Genomic DNA, 21,333 nt, shown 5'->3' with positions numbered 1-21,333 from the left:
AAAGTCTCTGACGACGATTGGTGTTTCTACCTACCTCGCTGCTATTACCGATAGCTACATGAATGCGGACCTTCTGGTACAATACTGATGATGCATCCAAGGAGTACGTTATCTCCGCGGGTGCCCCACAGGGCTCCGTACTGGGCAGACTACTGTGGAACATCATGTACAATGGTATACTTAACCTTCCAAAGGAGGCCACGGTGGTGGGTTACGCCGACGACATAGCACTTGTTGTGGTCGCCAGGCATCTCGAAGATATCAAGTTGTACTTAAGCGAAGCATTTAGTGCTACAAAGGCTTGGTAAGAGAGTGCTGGAATGCCACTCACGGAGGAAAAAACGGAAGCGGTCTTCGTCGCTAAGTACCGCCAAACGAAAATATGCCTGTGTTAGAATTGGGAATCATATAATCACTTCCAAGTCGGCCATCAAATACTTGGGAGTAATAATAGATGGAAAACTCAATTTTAAACAGCGCATAGAGCATACTTGTGAGAAAGCATCTACTATGAGTATGGCTCTGAAAAGGAATGATACCGAACGTAAGAGGGCTGCGCCATACTTGCAGGCTGCTCATTGACAGGGTGGAGATTTCTATCTTGCTCTATTGTTTTGGCAATCTACATAGCTTGAGTACGGTCGACAAGAGAACAGTCTTAATAGTGTCTTCAGCATCAGGACCGCCACAGATGATGCAGCGTTCGTCATCTCAGGAATGATGCCAGTTGACATCCTCTCCTTTATCGCAGATGAAAAAAGCCGAAAGGGATCCATAAGCAGATGGCAACAGCAGAAAACAGAAGAAGTGAGCAAGGCCCGGGTAGACAGAAGACGACCTAGCTACAGTAAGCTAACTCCGAATCGTGATGTAATACCTAAAGGGGGTAAGGGGGTTCGGGGGTGGTTTTAGTGAGTAAAAATTCCACACTCTGTCGTACCCACGCGATAGTCTTTTGAAGATTTCCACCTCGTTAAAAAAAGGACAGGCGGACGGAGAGGCAGACATTAAACCGATTTTAGTAGGGTTTAACACTATGTAGAGATTTTTATTAAATTCACTTCCGATTTCAAACTACACATTATTCTAAGTTTACTCATTAATTTCTACAAAAATATCATCTTATTCAATGCAAGTATTTAGATCGAATTATTAGGTTTATTAGATTGAAGATGATGTTCCATGTATGGCAACTGGGCACATTGTTCCAGCGCTGGTGTCGATGAGGACAACGAAGCAAGGTTCATCTGCGAATGCTTCAAACAACAGAAGCTGTATTACTGTACCCCACCTTGCTACGGGTGCACCATGTTACCCTTATCATTCAAGATTATGAAAATAAAAGTAGCATATGCATATCTTCGAGTTTAGTAATTAATGAACGGATATTTCCCACTTTTGGTTCTGGAACTAAAAACCAAATAAAGTGAATTGAAAGTATTAAAGTATTTTAAAAGCTCATCAGACCGCTCAAAATAATAATTACTTTGCTTGGCCTCGACCGTTGGCATTGTCACAGATTGTATTCGTATCGTTCCAAGCACTGTTCAAACATTCAGAAATTCGCCGGGATAATAAATAAATGAATTAAAGAGAGACCATACGGCCACAATTCAAAGATGAATACCTACTTGAAATTCTCGAGGAGTTCTACAATGTCCATATCTACAAGCGTCCTTAATATCCACATTATGGATACTATTATTGTTTATTCAACGTAAACGTACCAAAATGGGTCGATCTCCAAAGGCATGATTCAATCGTTCCCCCACAAAACAATTTCCCAAGTGCCACTCGGCCTGGCCTAAACATTTTGGTGGCAAAGGTTTACCAGTCCATCATGGGGTCGTGCTTCTCGAACATCCTTCAATATTCTTCATTACCATATCAAAACGAAATAGGACCCTCTTGACGTTTCCACAAGTGGAAAATCATAAAATCAAGAAAATAAAATTGAATAAAAGTGAGTTTTTTGTTATCTTTAAACGTTCCATTCGGAATGGGCACTTTAACTTCAGATGATTGTCGGAGGCAGGATTTGAATTATTCATGTTTAAAGGAGCGCTCTCCTTGGCATATTGCTTTAAGAGGGACGGATGTCGGAAATATGGATATCTAGTTACAGGACTTCTGGCCGAATTGGGTACAATATTGGATTAGTCCTTGTCGCTCAAGTAATTAAATTATCAGTGTTTGAATTCCATGAATTATCTGGTCTGACTTAGATACTAATCACCGAGACAACAGAAACAGCTTTGCATGTGACTAAACGTAACCAGCTCTGAGTACAGGCTCAGCAATTACACAATTCTAAACAAGATAAGCATCAATTTGATTATGTGTACTAATTTGAGGCTATGACTACTAATCTGAATAGCAAATTACCGCAAATTGTTGGCATGTTGCTGGAGTGAATTTCACCCCTGCGGTCAAACTTTCAAGTGGTATAAAATGTAGTCCTTAGGTGTCATGTACTCAAAATTCCCCGCATCGCATTAATTGAAGGTCAACAATTCGTGGATGTCGCAGCTTTGATAAACTGAATTTCAGGACTTCGCTCCATTATAATTAATTTTATGAGAGTATTTACGATAATTTGGTGATAAAGTGGTTATAGCCTCCCAAGGAAGTGCCGCCTCCTGTCATTTATGGCTTCGATGTATATTGTTCACGTTATCAATTTATTGCAAAATGTTACCAATTACTTGGATGGCGATGATTTGTGATTATCGTTATTCGAAAATCAAAAGTGTAAACAGCTTTGATGTGATGTCCTGGACGTGACTGACTTATAAAAATCACGTTACTTCCTTGTGTTCGCTTTTGATAAACTTGGAAATTGCCATAAACAGCAGCCTATAATTTGATTTTGAAAATCGAAAGATCTTGAAATGAGGAATAAAGTCAGGGAAATTGGGGATTCTGAAGAAATCAAATTAGGTGAACCTCTATTGGCTTGACTAAATGAAGGCCATCAAAAGAAAAAATATGTTTAGACGTAAGATGGTGAATAAATCGCAATTGGGCTTTTGACATATTCAAAATGGAGTTTAGTCATCAGCAGTAAGCCTGGATCCGGGAGTCATTAATTTGGATGGAGAGCTAACATTGTCATTTTGGAAGATGTTTGCGGAATCTAGAGGAGTGGGCCTTAAGAAATGAGTATCGCTATTGGTTATCACGTACTTCCTTGATAATTGTACTTAGCCTTTACATCGACTCAGGCTTCGACGTGGAGAGCTTCAAGAGCGGTATTGAACCTAATAGTTTGGGAATATTCCATGAGGAAATTATCGGTTGTCGTTTATTCAGGGTACTTATGAGCCTATTCGGAGAGACTATTAGTACCTCTACTAATCTCCGAATTACTTTATTACTATTTCTTTATTATACGAATATTCCAAAAACACTAACTTTTTATTACCTAACGCCCTGAGCTCACAATCGGATTGGGTTTATTGTAAAGAAGCCCAGCCCTCAGGGGTCGTCAGCGATTTTTAATAGGTCGTTCACGATGCGCGGAATGACCCCGATGGTGCCCAAGTACGTAGTTCTGACTCCACGTCGAGGCAAATTGGGAGTTCTTGGAACCGTTGACAGCTCTCGGCCACGTGAGCTTAATTCTGCCAGGGTGATAGTTCCGTCGTGTACCAGGAACCAGCCCCTTCGGGACCCTGGATACTGTACATTGAATTAGTATTAGTAGACGGCGTTATCCCGAGCGAGCGCTCATCTGCCGTCAGCGTAAGTCAGGACTGAGGGAATTGTAGTAGGGGCTTTCTCCCTGATGGTACACCCGTTCCTGACTTTTGCGGTCCGCTGCTTTGTACTTTGCGCTGGTAAAAAAATCCCACGGAGAATAAAAATTAAATAAATAAAAAATCGATGTAATAACAGCAAAGAAATAAAAGTTGACTGCGTTGGTGTCCAGCACGAAAATGCGTTGCTCAGGCAGCGCCCAGTGAAAGAGGTAGTGAGGGCTGAAACACCGTATGTGCCACCGAGACACTCGAATTGACAGAAATCACTGCAGTGTTCCGGTTCTGGAAAAAAACCCAGTCAAGATCGCTAGACCTGAGCGGGTGGACTCGAAGACGAACCGGATGGAAGTGCAGTTGATCATGGAAATGCTGGACAATGGTGAAGCGCATGCGGTCGGTAACGTTCTTCCAGAAGAACATCAGCAAAGGCGTGTGGTGGAAGTCAAGAAATATGCAATCCTTAACAAAAAGGAAAATAAAAATTTGGTGTGTAGTACATATGATAGGCATGGATGTGGATAACCCTCACCAAGTGTTACCGATATTTGGACTATGGACATATGTCTGCAACTTGCCAGGAACCAGACAGGAGGACAGCACCCGGCGGATGTGGTCGTGTAGGTCAACGAAGAATCACGGCGCTTCTGGCGAAAGCGATACATACACTGCGAGTTGGGGGGATGTCCAGTCTCCAGAGCGGAACTGGAAAGAGATAAGACACGAACTGAGCGAACAATATCGGAACAAGGACCTGGCTTCATGGCATTTCGGCCTGTTTGGTTCGAGACGGCGTTCGATTTCGGGCGCTTGGCCAAAGCTAAAGGAATGGTTCTGTCTGGTTGTTTAAGTGTTTAAGAATAATGTTTTTTGGCATTTACTTAACACCGAGTGAGTCGGTTCCGGGCTTTCGATCCAGGCTCGATGCCCTGGAGGACGCCTTTTTGGATACGGAAGCACGAATCCTGGTAGGAACTGATTTCAATGCTAGGGCCCTTGAATGGCGCATCTCTCACTTAGACTCCAGGCGGAAACGAATCATGGAAATGGCGGCGAGAACCGAGTTCGTAATTTTAAGCACCGATTCCACGCTAATATTCCCGCACGTCACATGACGTAACTTTTGCGTTGAAATCTTTGAAATCGTCCATGAACGGGTAATGAGTACTGGAAGGCTTGTTAACAATTAACCACCAGTACACAGCGCTCAGAGTGGTTGATGCTATTTGTTGTGCACCATTTTCTCTGCCTTCGGGTCGAACGTTGTAAGAGTGAACGTCGGAACATTCGTCAAAGTTCTTGAAGCAGGTTCGGTGAAGGGATGCTAACGTTGCACCTGACACTGTTTTTAAATTCAGTGATGAATCTGATGACAGCCTGTTCGAGTTTCCATACCCAGGGGTTCCAGCCGTGACCGGCCTTCTATGTATTGGTTTAAGGCAGAAACTACTGCTCTACGGAAAGAGTGTCATAAGCTCTGCCGTTGGAGGCAGAGGTTACACGCCTGCGAGGAGGCATGCGCCGCAAAGGCAGAATGCAAGTCAGCTAAACGCTCGCGGCTGGCAATGTGGTAAACGAGGATCCGTGGAAACTGCCATAAATTTGTTACCCAGAAAATCGGGGCTTTGCGGAAACTCTGCTTACTTAGTACCGATCATATGGACCGCATTGTACGGGCATTATTTTCTAGATATCCTGTACCAGTTGATGTCAATCGCGGAAGGCGTCGAGAACTGTCCTCTTTTCATCATGAATTATCACGAATAAGCAGTACTCGCTATGAAAATTAAGAGGGCGCCAGGTACTAATGGGATTTAGGCGAACGTTTACAAACAGATTTTCCACCAATGACCGGACTTGTTGTTGGGGGCATTTTTCCTTATCTCTGGAAGGTGGTGCTCAGAGGTGGCGGCGAGGAAGATGGGTCGGCAACCCTATCGGCCAAACCAAAACCAAGTGGCCGAGCAGAACCTCCATAGTGGTGGCACCGGGAGACGCTGTAATCACTTTGGTTTGCCGGCCGTGATTCAGTGGGCGAATGCTCCAAAGGCCTAATCAGGGCGATCAGACCCGAGTCTGCACGGGGACTCATCTGAAGTGGCAAATTGGTCACGAAACCTTACCAGGGGTATACTGACAGGAGGGCGGGGGGGGGGGAAACCCCTGGACTCACATTCTTCAGGTGAACTCCTGTTGTATGTGAGGACAGCTCGGTTATTTGCGGTTGGCCGCCCTAGTGGGAGTTTCATGGTGGTTGTGGTTATGCTCAAGCGAGAAAAGACCTTCGGGCCTCGGCGTGGTGTTGCGTATCAACGCGGGTGCCATACTCCATATTTCGGTAGAGATTTAGGTAATTCTTGCATCCACCAGTATGAATGCTAAGCCATGCACTGGGTATAGACTGGTACCGTTGTTGCTTGTCTCAGCGGGGCTCTGATTGTGGTCACAAAATCAATCCGTGTCTTAAGAAGACCGTAGGATTAAGTCTCACGACAGGTGCCTACGTAAAACACCATGGGCTTCACTGTCTCTGGAAGGTGGTGCTTAGAGGTGGCGGTGAGGAAGACGGAGTGGCAACCCTGTCGGCCAAACCAAAACCAAGTTGCCGAGGAGAACCTCCATAGTGGTGGCACCGGGAGACGCTGTACTCACTTTGGTTTGCCGGCCGTGATGCAGTAGGCGAATGCTCGAAAGGCCTAATTAGGGCGATTAGACTCGTGTCTGCACGGAGACTCATCTGAAGTGGCAAATTGGTCACGAAACCTTACCAGGGATATACTGGTAACATGGAAAACGGGATAGCTCCTGGACTCTCATACTTCGGGTGAACTCCTGTTGTATGTGAGTACAACTCGGTTATTTGCGGTAGGCCCCCTAGTGGGAGTTTCATGGGGCTGTGGTTATGCTCAAGCGAGAAAAGACCTTCGGGCCTCTTAGTGGTGTTGCGTTTCAACACGGGTGCCATACTCCTTAGTTCGGTAGAGATTTAGGTATATCTTGCATCGACCAGTATGAATGCTAAGCCATGCGCTTGGTATAGACGTACTGCCGGGGACTTATCCGTAAGGCAGTTCGGGTTCAGAGCCGGGGATCCATGATGGATGCTGTTATGGAGGTAGTGGATGCAGTTCATCGAGCTGAGGCACACAACCGTTAATACCGACGGATAATGTTACTCATAACGCTTGTTGTCACAAATATCTTCAATTCCGGAGATGGAAACACATGCTAGGCACGCTAGAAAACTCACTCCGCGCGTGCCAACCTATCTCTTGCAGATATTGAGGGATAATCTGAAAGACCGTTTCTTGCTCTATGAGACTCTAGAAAGCCAGATGAAGATGAAGTTCATGTCTTGGGTATCGAACTTCCTAAGATAGTGTGCTAAGACTTGACATGCCGGAAGAGTCGTGCCTGGTTGATTATGCAGTTGATGTTGCGGCACTTGGTGCCGGACGCACTGTTGAACAGGCAGAACGCAGACTTGGCATATTGATGCGCAAGGTAAGTGAGTGGATGATTGCTCGTCCTTTTAGTCTTGCGATGGAAAAAGCCGAACTATGCATCTTGACCAGAAAGAGGATCTTGGCCCTGCATCTGCGTCTCACTTCGATAAGCTATTTGAATATAGAGTCAAAACCAACGGCTAGAGATGTTGGTTTACTGCTCGATTTGAAAATGAGCTCTTTCGAGCGAATTAAAGCAGCAGAGGGCAAAGCTGCAGCTGGAGTCTTGGCCTTAAGTCGGCTAATGGAGAACGTTGAGAGCTCTTTATTTACCAGAAAACGTCTTCTTATGGGAGCAATGCAGTCCGTCTGCTGTACGGTGCGGAGGTATGGGTTGATACCGTTAAAAAGAAGGTGTATCGTAAGTGCCTTGCTCAAATGCAATGGCGGGGAGCCTTACAAATGGCATCCACTTATCCATTGCTTTAGAACCGGCTGTAATAGTGATCGCGTTTTAGTGATCCCCGCAGCCCTCCCTGCTCAGGGACGTAAAGCTATCTACAGCCGCAAGAGCGCAGTTTTAAGAGGGGTGGTTGCCCCTGAAGAAAGTCAACACACACACTTCGAATGACTACTAACGAAACGAAACGAAAGCATGGTGAGATTGACTATTTCTGTATGCAACTTCTAAGCGGGTATGAAAGTATTACCTGCCCAAGATCGGAAAGGAACGATCTCCTGATTGTGTGTTCTGCAATAGAGTGGTGGACGACGCCGAACAGACCCTTTTTCCTGGGGAATGGTGGATAGGTTTCGTCACCAACTTTATGCAGACACAGGTGAGTCCTCTCTAGACAATGCTGTTAAAGAAGTGCTGAGGAGCGTTGGCAGATGCAGTCGTGCATAATGTTAGCTCTTTTCGTGTTGCAAAGAATGTTATGCTCGGGCAATAGAGGGACCAGATGGCAAGGGTTCCTTGAACTAATAACTTCTTTCGTCCTTTTCGCTTCCGTTGGTGAGAGAAATTTCCTGACTTGAAAGCTCTCTAAGCCGGGAGAGCGAGAAAGCTAACTCGAAGTAATGTCTCAAACGGTTCCAGGCTATTTTTTTGATGACGGGGAGGTGTCCGACGGCTTACCGTTTCGGAAGTTTAACACTTATAGAGTGTTGTATCTGTCCGTTGCGACTTGTCGATTCGTAAACAAAGTGTCGATCTTATCAATAACACAACAGAAGTTGTCGATCTCATGTAAGCGTTGGTGTTGGCTTTTGACCAGTCAATACAGATCCCTTTCGCCGGTTCGAGTATTAAGTTTATGGTAAAGATTTTCATAATGGGCCGCTCGGGAAATAGCGATCGCATCGCATCTCGGTTCTCATTTCTTTTATTTTCTCATGAAATCACTACCATTTATTGAGGAGCAATGGTAGGGAACGGCCGTGCAGTTAAAAATGTCGGCGTCTTATAAAATGTAGAAAGTTGCGACAATGTGTGGAGCGTGCATGCCGCTTATTTTTGTCCACACAAGGTCAAGGCCAATCGAGTCGGTGGCCCCTACACCGTTACCACGGTTTCTGTAGTGTTCACTTGCCATGCCAATTTCAATCTCAGATTCATAAGTGGGCTACTTAACTAAATCCTCAACGACCTGCTTACTATGCAGATTTCGTGGTCTTGGACGTTGACATTCTCCCCAAGAGACGAAAAAATCGAAAGCCATCAATTTTGCCCAAGCTGGATCCCATCAACTCAAACATGAGGACTTCCCTGGGTGCTTCGGATCTTGCTGACATTTCCGTCCAGATCTTTTAGGGGGGGTCAGCTTTGACTTTTTTTACTGAACATGACGATTACCTGTAGGCGAATTCGCATTTCTGCTTTCTTCTCCGTGTTTTTGTTTACGACCTTCGTCCATTCACTATTTTCTTTTTTTAGGTCTCCCTTTAATTGCTGACACTCGCACTTCGGGCACAGCTTTTCTATCTTCCGTTTTTCGAAACTACTAAGGTGCTTTTTTAGGGTTTTGTTTGGAACAAAACTTTATTAGAATCGATTCGACGTCTATCTGTCCGTCTGTTTGTCTGTCTGTCACACTCGGTTTATTTGGAAAGAGCGAAACCCGATTATCACGAAATTTGGTAAGACCGTGTAGTCTGTGAATCCTTTTACATGTAGCAAGTGGCGCCATTTTGTGTTGAGTTTAAGGGAGGGAGGGGGTGCTGATGGTTCCCCATACATGCGGAAGGGGAGTGCGGGCTCAAAATATGACCCTTAAAAAGTGTAACAGGTCTCGTTCTCATAACCCATCCAACCGAACCAAAATCTGCTCAATTGTTTTAGCTCCAAGATTTCGTGAAACGTAGTTCCTCCTAGTCAGGGTTCTGTTCTCTATGAGGCATTACTACTCCTAAACAGACCTTTATCTTTTAATGTGCTTGCTGCGTTTAATTTTTATTTTCGCATTGATGGGGATCGATGAATTGAGGAGCTTGACCTGAATAGATCAATTTCCTGATTTTTTTAAGTAACTCCTATGGACGTTTCTCTTGGATAAATGCGGTAGGTGTCAAAGCCGGCTTAGTCGGCCTGCGATGACCTTTGAACCCATCATTTTGGTTCCGAGCCCGTGCTCCGTAAGTTGCCTCCCTCTATTTGGTTTTATTTTCTGGGTATCCCTCCCATAGCCATTTTGCTCCACGCAGTAGAGATGAGGAAATATGCAAAAATATCATCGCATTTATTATCGCATCTGGCAACTCCTCATAGGAGTCTTTCACTCGTGCTTTTCTCAGAAACGGTTCTACCTAGCGATACGAAATTTGATAGAAGGTTTGAAACTGTCGACCTCCATGCGGTTGGTGAATTGCATTGCTGTATGTTGATTTTAAGGAGGGGGGCGGGACCTCATACACCTCCATGAGTGGGTGAATCTTTTTTTCAAATGAAAGGTTTCGATTAATAGATAGCAGGAAACACGTGTTAGTTTTGACATTGGTTGCAAATGGGAGGATTACGGGTGTCCCAAAGGGTCGATTACTTAAAAAAACATGGTTGTCCATGAACATGGTATCGAGGTAACAACATACTCTCTGTTATGAAATGTAATGCAGTAGCAACCACCGTGTCCAGTGAGAAACTACGTGAGTTGATAGTTCATCTCCCCGTGCCGTCGGTCATGCCATTTCCTAATATTAGCAATAAGCTTGTATGTCCACCGACCCTTCCACAACTCGTCCCACCATCGTTGCCAGAGTTTATGTGACTCCTCTCTTGCCGTTCTCGGGTGATCTGCTTCCGTTCTTGATGAACTCGCCTGCCTCCGTCCATACAGGCATCGCATCTGTCTCGTTAATAGGTCAATAGGGACCATCTCTGAGATTACAAACACAGCATCATGCGGACTAGTTCGAAATGCGCTGCATACCCTCAGTGCAGTCAAACGATAGACAGAATTTATCATCCTCCAGTTCAGTACGTTGTTCAAAACCTCCGGCCACGCAGGCGACGCGTACAACAATATGGACCGCGGGACCCCAGCTATCAGCAGCCTACTACACTGTTTTGGCCCACCTACGTTCGACATCATCGTGGCAAAGCCCGTGGTGGCTTTTGTAGCTTTTCTCAGGCGTACATCTTGTTTGCGTCTTTCATTAGAGTCATTAAGAGGAATAAAGCCCACTGAGCCTAGAATTTTTCAAATTTTCAGCATAAAATCCATCTTGCAATCCTTTGCTCACCGTTGGATTTTATCGTTATTTTAATATTTGTAAGGTGTTGGCAAAAAAGATGTTTTAGCGTATTTGCAAGGTAAAGGACCCTTCGAAATCAATGAAAAAGTCCCTCAGAGCTAATCGCATTAAAAACCTTTGCTTAAAATTGACTTGGTTAATTTGAATTTCTGTGCAAAAAAAACTGGAAATATCCATGCACTGCGAATAAAGCAAAAGCATCTTCAGGCTACAAGTCACATAAATCACTTAATTTTAATGGCACTCGCTAAGCTGAAGACTTTTCTTTTTATGAGATTTAAATTTGTCCTGCAAGCAATAAAATGCTCATAAAATTTAACTTACTTCCAAATTTTTGTTCCAGGCCAGACATCTACAGGGCCACCGAAAACGAGGAAAAGCAACAAGTTAAGCAGTTTCGAAACCAGCAAACACGCATACATATGTAGAAAAGGAATAGTGAAGAAATCAAACTCCAATAGCGACGACAGACATAATTTCAAAAAAACATAATACAAAACAGGCTACGAAATGCAAATCCTTAAATCGAATGCTATGTCCTGATCGTACCCTTTGTTGTGTTGACCAGTGGAAAAAAGCGACTTTAACAGGATTACAAGCTCTAGTGGTATTCCACGAGGTTGTTGCTTGTGAAAAACGAAACGACAAAAAACCTTTTAGACAAACGCCTTAACAAGCAAAACACCAAAGTGTACACAGGCAGTTTTCAAGGGCTTTACGAAGCCAAAAGTACGCAGATTCCGGATATTAGTCGTTCCTGCAGAACACAAAAGTTCGAATCATGATGTCGCATCACTTCAATTCGATGCTTGAACATTTGCGAATTGGTTCGCTTCGAAAGGCTAAGTCAACTGAAACTGAAAATTCAGAAACAGCAGAGTCGAAACGTCCCCCACCGGAGGGCGAGGACCCTAGACACAGGGAGGCTGGCATTGTCGAGAATGCTAATGCGGAATCCGGGCGTCGCGTCAGTGATTTGAATCGGTTGCCAAACGGTATGATTTTGAGCGAAGGTGGAAGTCCTCGAACCGGCTCTCCACGGAATTCCATCCCTGCCCTTGACTCTGAGCCATACCGAAACCATACTGGAATCGATGTATGCCCTCCGTTGGGTTCATTGAAGAAATCCCAAGCTTGCGAACCCAAATATAAACAACAGGAGAAAAAGCGTTTGAGCATATGCGTTCCTAACGGGCAAATTCGTAGTGAAAATTCAAATGGAGTGACGGGTTCCTCGATGGGGGGAGCAGGAACTATTCCGATTGTTACTGCAACTTCCGCATCCCCGAACTCAACAGGCCATCATCGATCTCGTGAACTATCCCCGACACCACGTAATCAACAACGTAAATTCTCACAGGATATTCGCTCGCGGGCGGGCAGCTTTGTTAATATGGATGAGGACGGACGTAGTGCTTTGATTCGGAAACCAGCGAAACTGAAAAATGTTAGCACAAAAGCTGAATCCTACGATACGCTTCATACTAAAGGACGTGATGTAAGTATTCGTTTTTTTCTCGAATTCGCAAATATTTTTGGCATCTTCGTTGTGCTTTCAATTTGTTTGAAATTAAAGGGTTTCGTTTGTTAATTGAACTTAGAAATAGACCTCGAAGTGAACAAAATAAAATGGATGAATTATTCGATGGGCTGCAAACAAGCCATTTGGACTTTCTGATAACCATCAACTGCAACCGAGATTTTATTGTAAAGGAATAAGATGCAAGATTTTATGGTAGTCAGTTTTCATCCGATATTCGACATGAAATAGTTTTGCTTTTAACTCTGGATATTTTCTACTTTTCCTGATTGTGTGTACTCCAACTTCTTTTTCATTCTTATTGACCCTTAGAAAACACTGACACAAAGTTCTCCTTAAAATATTAGATCACCGAAGAGGGGTAATAAAGATATTTTGGATTTTTTTTTAGTGGGACAATGAAGTTAATCGAAATTCTAATAATGGTCCTTAATTGTGCATGTGGTGTCTATCTGAGCTAGAGCAGGCTCGTACTATATTTTTACAATTACGGATTAAACGGTATGCCAGTTTTGTCTGGAGAGTAGACTTACGCTCCTTTTCAGCGGTTGATTCTGGTTTCTCCTCTCCATCGTAGGCCTTAGGCAGTGAAACACCACATGCTCTGCTTGCTCCGATGTGTTATTACATACATCGTGTCCTGTGAGGAACTAAGTAATATAGCAGTTGATATCTCCATGTTGCTATTCAAGCCATACACAAATGTTGGGAATGAGCCCAATCTTTGGAATACGTCCCATCTGCATTGCCAGTAATCATCCGCCTTTGACCTTGGCGTATTCCTGGGTTCTGCTTACATCTCCTTAGGTCTTGCATGGTATAGCACACTCATTTTATTCGCCATGGCTGGAGTTATGTTCGCCAAACTAATACGGCCTCGCTTTCTTCTCCGAACCTTTGGAAGCGTCTCCGTACACACATTACCAAAAAAATCGTCATCTTCATCATCATTGGTCTAGGCCTGCCAAAATAGGGGACTCCAGACATCCCGGTTTTGCGCCGAGGTCCACCAATTCGATATCCCTAAAAACTATCTGGCGCCCTGGCCTACGGTATCTTTCCACCTCAGTCAGGGCCTTATAGACTTTTCCGGCTGGATCATCCTAATCCATACGGATACGGACTCGCCCACCACAACTTATTGAGCCGGATTTTATCCACAACCGGACGGTCATGGTATCGCTCTTGGATCTCGTCGTTATGTAGGCTACAGAATCATCTATCCTCATGTAGGAGGCGAAAAATTCTTCGGAGTATTCTTCTCTCGAACGGGGCAAAGAGTTAGCAATTTTTCTTGCTGATAACCCAAGTCCCTGAGGAATGCATGAGGACTGACAAGATCATTGTCTTGTACAGTAAGAGCTTTGACCCTTTGGTGAACCGTTTCGCGCGGAACAGTTTTTGTAAGCTGAAATAGGCTCTTTTGGCTGCCAACAACCGTGCGCGGATTTCATCATCGTAGCTGTTATCGATTGTGATTTTCGACCCTAGATAGGAAAAATTATCGACGGTCTCAAAGTATTCTCCTATCCTTATTCTTCCCGTTTGACCAGTGCGGTTTGATGTTGTTGGTTGGTTGGTTTTCGGTGCTGACGTTGCCACCATATACTTTATCGTGCCTCCATTGATATGCAGCCCAAGATCTCACGCCAACTGCTCGATCTGGATGAAGGCTGTTTATACGTCTCGGGTGGTTCTTCCCATGATGTCGCTATCGTCAGCATAGGCCAATAGTTGGGACTTAAAGAGGATGGTAGCTCTTGCATTTACCTCAGCATCACGAATGATTTTGTCCAGGGCCAGGTTAAAGAGGTCGCATGATAGAGCATCCCTTTGTATTAGACCGTTGTTCATGTAGAGTGGTCTCGAGGGTGATCTTGCTGTGGTAGCGTCGCACATTGATCAGGATGCACCTAGTCAGTCCTATCGATTTCGGAATACCGAGTTTTCTCATGACCGTGTGCACAGGCAACGCTTAAAGCAGAATGGATCGCAGCATTCCGGCTAAAATCATTCTTCTGATGTTTCGGCTTACCGTCTTTCGCTAACAGTCTTGCAAGTGCCACGCTGGTACTAGCTGCGTTTTGACATGCATCCTCTAGGTGTTCGCTAAAGCTGAGTGTAACGTTAATTATCATGTACTTATAAAGACGCTGTTTACGTAGCCCGATAATCGCTGAGTGCTACGCTCATAAAATCTAAAGGAACACAAATTTGTCTATTCAGTAAAAAAGCCGATCCTCAAAACCTCCTCCCCGCCTTAATGGTTTCTGTGCGTAGGATTTTGCCCTAAACCCCTGGTGATGCTTTCTTATTATATATTAATTTGTTTGTCGTTGCTCAGTTAGTAGTTGGATTGGCTTCTGAGTATAGTAGCATCGCATGCTTGCGTCATCCATTGGGTGATCTTGGCGACTCTTTGTATAGTCGTATCATTCAGGGATATAACAGGCTAAAGCGAAACCGCTCGGTTTCCAACCTGGCAACCCACCCGCCACTTTGTAAGAACTTTTTTTGGAACTGTATTCACCCTTGATTTCCTGAAGATTGCCTGGTGACCAATGTGAGTGTAGTCCTCACTAACTTGCTAAGCAGCTCTTCTGATTAAAGCGGCACTCACGAATGTCCTCTATAGAACCCAAGCCACTTCTTCTGAAAGTATATGAGGTCCAAACTTTTGCGAGTACCACGTCTTCTCAAATTCGTTGTGCGACTGCTCCATTCAAGAGCCTACATATTAAAATTATCTGCTATGATTATTGGCCAACGTCTTCTTGCATCCAAAACCACTGCACTCAGCATTGGTTTATGCTCGTGAAGTGCAGCGCTGTGTAGAGTATGCAACCTTTGCTCTGCTGAAGCTATTGTCCGATATTCCATTAATTTCTGAAAGGCTTGTTTTTCGAAAGCCCATAGCGCTACTAGGCAAGTTTGATCCTTGACCTAAGTGCCACCAACATGATTTCGATGAAGGTCAATAATTATGGCCACGTCGATATCTTTCTTGCGGCTGGTTTGTGAGAGTAGATCTTGCACCTTCTGGCAGTGGTTGAGGTTCATTCGTATCACTGAAATTTTTATTCCGGACTTTCGAGAAAATTACAGGCCCGGGGGAATCCCCCTTTCCACGCCTGTCTCTTCAAGTTTGGATATACCACATCCCCTACCCTAACGCGCAAACTGTCAGTGCAAACCCCCGAGCACAATCCCACCGTGTAGTCTCACTTAACCCCACGATATCTACCGCTTAACGCTAGAATTTTTGCTCAAGATGGTCAACTGGTGACCTTGTCCGATAGTCAACGTTTGTAACCGGTTAGCCTATACTTATTCCAGGCATGAATAATTGAGCAAGTAGAATCAAAATTTCCAGGTAGCCATCCACGAATTACTGTTCTTTTTGGTAGTCTTTTACGATTTGCAGGGAATATTCCCTAATGTTGAATCACTATCTAAGTTGGGTAAAGATCTGACAGGTAGTAGATACTGTTAATCTGGTCCTACTTACACCTTTACCCCGTCCTTGCATGTGTTACATGGCCCATTCAGACTCCCATCCCGCTTCCTCTCACAAACGGAGTTAGACTCTCCAAAATTATAAATTTAATCAAAGGCGAATAATCCTAGGCATCATTTTGTTTCCGATCGTCTGATCTTATCTCTTCCTTACCTTGTCATTTTATTATCCTTCGTTCTTATCAAAGGTACTTCCTTTGATTGTATAACTCATTAATTTTACAGGTGTTGCGTATTACATCAAATTTTGCATCGGAATGGCATTTCTCAAGAGTTCTAGGGAGTGCAGTTTTAGTGGTTGAAGAAACAGAGCTGACAGCTAGTACCAAATTCGCAGTTTCGCTTTGGTTTTCGCGATTCTTTAGCCCAGAAGTGTATTCCGGTCGGTTTCTGGAGTAGCCTAGTTAGCGTGTTTTCGCAGTTTTTAAAATCCGAAACTTAAGGAAATGAAGTGGTCCTAGTGGGACTTTCCGGGTAGGCTTTGTGGAATGAGTCTCGCCTTTTAGCGCGGCGTATGAGATTCCTTAGAAGCCTAAGATCTAGCACCACCTGCTCGATCTCTGGTTGTCCGTCCCATTACCTGGATATTCTCAGCATAGATCAGTAGTCGAAGGGTTTGTATAGGATAATATCTCTAAAATTTACATCAGCATCATAGATTAGTTTTTCTCAGGCGAAGTTCAAGTCGATACTTGATAGAATAAGGAGATGTCCATTGTTCCATGTATGGAGCAGATAATGCCTCGTTGCCAATCATGAGGCGTGGTTTGTTTGTTCAGAACTTTAAGTACAAATTGATATACTGGTGTAGTTAGTTGCGTCTATATTCAACCAGTTAGGTTGTAATTGCATCGGCTCCTAGCGACTTAAGACTGTTACTACGAATTTCACGGATCGTTTCTTCCAGCTTGGTCATGGTAACATTGGTCTTGTAGTCAAATGGCTGGTCCTCCCAGGCTTCCTTTTCACCGGGGTTCATAGCCAGTCCCAAAACTGGTAGGAAAATGTCAACGATGTCGCGGATAGGGATTGACCTTATCGCTACTGTCTTCGGATATCGGAAACGGCTTATGCTTGGAATGTGCGCACACTTCTCGACAATGTTATCAAGAGTCCCCTAAATGCTCGCTTTCTTCGACTCGAGTTAGATTTGCAGCGATATAAGCTGAATATTTTGGGCCTAAGCGGAATTAGGTAGTGGGTGTCTGGAGAGTATTTCTCTCTATCCTCCCTTCCAGGGCAATGAGAATCACCATTGTACAGTGCTATGCGCCAACAGAGATTTCCAACATAGCGGAAAAGTACTTTCGATGGGCAGTTACACGCAGTTGAGCAGAGGCTTTCTAAAGGTGATATTGTGATCGTGATAGGTGATCGACAGCACTTTGTTCGGATATGTAATGAAGCAAACACAGTCTGGGCGGCCGTACCAATAATGGTGGGAGATTTACTGATTTATAAAGCTTCCATCGTCTCGTTATTGGTGGGGAATTGTTCGTGCAAAGACCTTGCGATAAGGTCAATTAGATTTCTTCTGACCGACATCCTACCAGCAATTAGATGTATGACAATGTGATCCTGTTGATATATCTCTTAGTTGTCATTTCGAAGGGGATTACCATTTAATCGTTGTTTTCGTTCGATTGCGTATTGCGCAGGGTCAGAGAAGTGCGAAGCTCCTCGAACATCGACCACTTATAAAATCCGGCTGTCGCTGAGTAACCCGCTTGAAAGTATTGATGACCATAGGGGTGTCATCAAAAATATTCTTGTCTCAAGTGCCACGAAGATTTGAAGTCAGATCGGCTGATCGGCGAAATCGTAAAAGTGGATCTATGATCGTAAGGGATTGAAGGCTCCTTTGATCAATACGAGTGATGTGTTCAACTTACTGTAAGCCGTGACTAAAGGTGGTTTATTATTTCGCTGGTCGGCGAAACAGAAGCTTCCACAGATAGTAATGACTTTTGAGCCGTATACCGAACCGCCAAAGATTTTGCATGTGGTGGCAACTCAAACTGAGTAAAACGGATTGGCCTCTCCTGAGAGCTATTCATCGCTACTTCTGCAGTTTCTCCAGATCTCTTAATTCCGCTTATATGGAAATCCTGGGAACCCGAGACATTTGCGAGAAAGTGAAAGAATGGAATCATCGTTAAGATTTGGGAAAAGCTACCTCTAGTGTGGCAATTTGAAGGCGTATTTGTTTGCTTTCTCCAATCGATAATCACTTAAATAATCCTGGAACACATCAAGCATAATCTCGAAAATTTGTTCCACAGAGTGCAAACTGTTTTCCACTCTCAATTCTCTTGCTTTGAGAGCACCTCGCTGCAGATCATTTTGAGACAATGCGAGGAGCTTACATCCGCGATTCACCTGCTATTCATCGATTTAGAGAAATTTTTGACTGCGTCGAATATAGGTGCTTTACAGACAAACTAATCATCATCATCATCAACGGGGCAACAACCGGTATCCCGTCTAGGCCTGCTTTAATAAGGGATTCCAGACATTCCGGTTTTGCGCCAAAGTCCACCAATTCGATATTCCTAAAAGCTGTCTGGTGTCCTGACCTTCGCCATCGCTCCATTTCAGCAGGGTCTGCTTCGTCTCCTTTTTCTACCATAGATATTGCCATTATAGACTTTCCGGATGGGATCATCCTCATTCATACGGATTAAATGATCCGCCCATCGTGACTTATTGAGCCGGACTTTATCAACAACGGTCATGGTATCACTCATGGATTTCGTCGTTATGTAGGGGCCAAAAATTCTTCGGAGGATTCTTCTCTCGAACGCGGCCAAGAGTTCGTAATTTTTCTTGCTAAGAACCCAAGTCTCCGAAGAATACATGAGCACTGGCAAAATCATTGCCTTTTACAGTAAGAGTTTGAACCTATGGTAAGACGTTTCGAGCGGAACAGGTTTTGTAAGATGAAATAGACTCTGTTGGCTGCCAACAATCGCGCGCCGATTCATTATCGTAGCTGGCGTCGGTTGTGATTTTCGACCCTAGATAACCGAAATTATCAACGGTCTCAAAGTTTTAGTCTCCTACCTTTATTTTTCCCGTTTGACCAGTGCGGTTTGATGTTGTTGGTTGATTGGTTTTCGGTGCTGACTTTGCCACCATATATTTTGTCTTGCCTTCATTGATGTGCAGCCCAACATCTCGTGCGGGTGGTTCTTCTCATCATGTCGATATCGTCAGCATAGGCCAGCAGTTGGGTGGACTTAAAGAGGATCATTCGATCACTTTCTCGAGGGCCAGGTTAAAGAGGACCCCCTGTCTTAGACCGCTGTTGATGTCGAATGGTCTCCAAAGTGATCCTGCTGCTTTTGTCTGGCTTCACACATTGGTCAGGGTCAGCTTAGTCAGTCTTATCAATTTCGTTGGGTTATCGAATTCTTTCATGGCCGTGTATAGTTTTACCCTGGCTATATTATCCTGGCGGCATTAAAATCAATGAAAAAGTGGTGCAACTGTTGTCCATATTCCAACAGTTTTTCCGTCGCTTGCCACACAGAGAAAATCTGATCTGTTGCTGACTTGCCTGAAGCGAAGCCTCTTTGGTTTAGGCTAATGATGTTCTGGCCGTATGGGGCTATCTGGCCTAGCAGGATAGCGGGGAATATCTTATAGATGGTACTCAGCAACGTGATACCTCTATAATTGCTGCTCTGTGTGATATCTCCCTTTTTATGTATGAGACAGATAATGCCTAGTTGCCAATCGTCAAGCATTGATTCGCTGTCCCACACCTTAGGCACAAGTTGATAAACCGCTTGGTGTAATTGGTCGCCTCCATATTTAACCAATTTGGCTGTAATTCCATCGGCTCCTGGCAACTTATGATTTTTAAGCCGATGAATTGCACGGACTGTTTCTTCTATACTTGGTGGTAGCTGCATTTGGCCGTCGTCGTCAGCTGGCGGGACCTCCAACTCGCCGATGTTCTGGTTGTTCACTAGTTCATCAAAGTACTCAACCCATCGCTTCCCACTCTGTCGGAAATCAGATTTCCCTCTTTATCTCGGCAGGATAAGCATCGAAGTATATCCTGTTCACTTGTTGGTAAAACTTCCGCGCCTCCTGCAGTTGCTTCCTGTACTTTTCTAGTTCAGAGACTTGTTGGTTCTCCCAGGCTTCCCTTTTCCGTCTGTGTCGCTTCTCCGATCGACGGAGTTCATGATAAGTCTCCTCGCGTGGCCGCGTTCTTTGAGAATGCAACATTACTCGGTATATAGCATTCTTCCGTTCCGTTGCTAGCTTACATTCATCGTCAAACCAGCCGTTTCGGCTCTTTTTGCGGCTGGGGTCAAGTATGTTTGTAGCCGTATTTATGATAACGTTCTTCGGGTGATTGTGAAAACCATTGTTTGGTGTTCATCTCCAGGATCTCTATTGACTGCGGTTATTGCGGCATCCATTTTCCTCTTGTAGGTGTCGCGGAGGGCTGTGTTTTGGATGGTTTCAGTGTTAACTCTCACATGATTGTCAGAGGGGATTGTAGGTGGTGTTGTTATTCGAGCTCGGAGCACCATGCCAACGAGATAGTGATTCGCGTTTATTTTGCGAGTATGATTTTGATATCATATCTGGGACAGGATTCGAGGGTTCGTTCTACTGCCTAGTAGAAGGTATCCTTCTCCGAGGCTGTGCTCTCCTCTGTAGAGGTGTGAACGTTAATGAGGCTTACCGCCCTGATAACGTCAGTCGGACTGTGCATTAATGGGTAGAGCATCGAAGGCGTCGATCAATTTGTACATCTAGGAAGCGTGTTTTTTGCCGCAGGGGGCGCCTCATTGTATGTCGCTCCGCCTTCCTTGCCTTGTCTCAAATCTGAAAATGCAGCTCTCTCAACAACAAGATCAACTTGAGATTGTTCTGTGGTAACCACCTTTCTGTGCTGCAATTTGGCGGTAGTTTATGGAGAATAAGCACCAATTTTAGTCAAACGCTCATAGCCTTCGTGAACACATGTCTGCGATGTGTCATTGGTACGCTACTATCAAGTGGGTCGATCATTTTGAACTTTGGATCCTACATTTTCAGAAATATGTAACATATATATATAGAGTGTGGAGTGTGTATTTCTTATGCAAGACTGTCTAAGTGGGTACTTCATCTAATTGTACTTCGTAATGTATATGTATGTACAAATTTGACCTATTATTACTTTGTTAGTACTAGTGTGATATCTACCAAACTTGGCAATATTACGGTATATATTATGGTAATTTTATAATGACATGAACTTAACTAGTATGATGGCACTCATTGCAGGTACAGCCGTTTCTGAGACAGACAGACAGAT

General features: G+C 44.2%; 1 protein-coding gene across 2 annotated transcripts in view; it reads left to right on the top strand.

Moving 5' to 3' along the window:
* LOC119651134 (nitric oxide synthase) overlaps window positions 1–21,333 on the top strand; it is a 359,499-nt gene that overhangs the window by 104,648 nt on the left and 233,518 nt on the right. For both annotated transcript variants that reach the window (XM_038054529.1, XM_038054528.1), the window contains exon 2: window positions 11,298–12,452. In XM_038054529.1, coding sequence (XP_037910457.1) covers window positions 11,736–12,452 — 717 coding nt within the window. In that variant the 5' untranslated portion in view covers window positions 11,298–11,735. The remainder of the gene's footprint in view (window positions 1–11,297; window positions 12,453–21,333) is intronic.

Source organism: Hermetia illucens, chromosome 3, assembly GCF_905115235.1.
Source record: "Hermetia illucens chromosome 3, iHerIll2.2.curated.20191125, whole genome shotgun sequence".
NCBI lineage: Eukaryota > Metazoa > Arthropoda > Insecta > Diptera > Stratiomyidae > Hermetia > Hermetia illucens.
The sequence above is the reverse complement of the archived record's forward strand: the minus strand, read 5'-3'. Positions and strand labels throughout refer to the sequence as shown.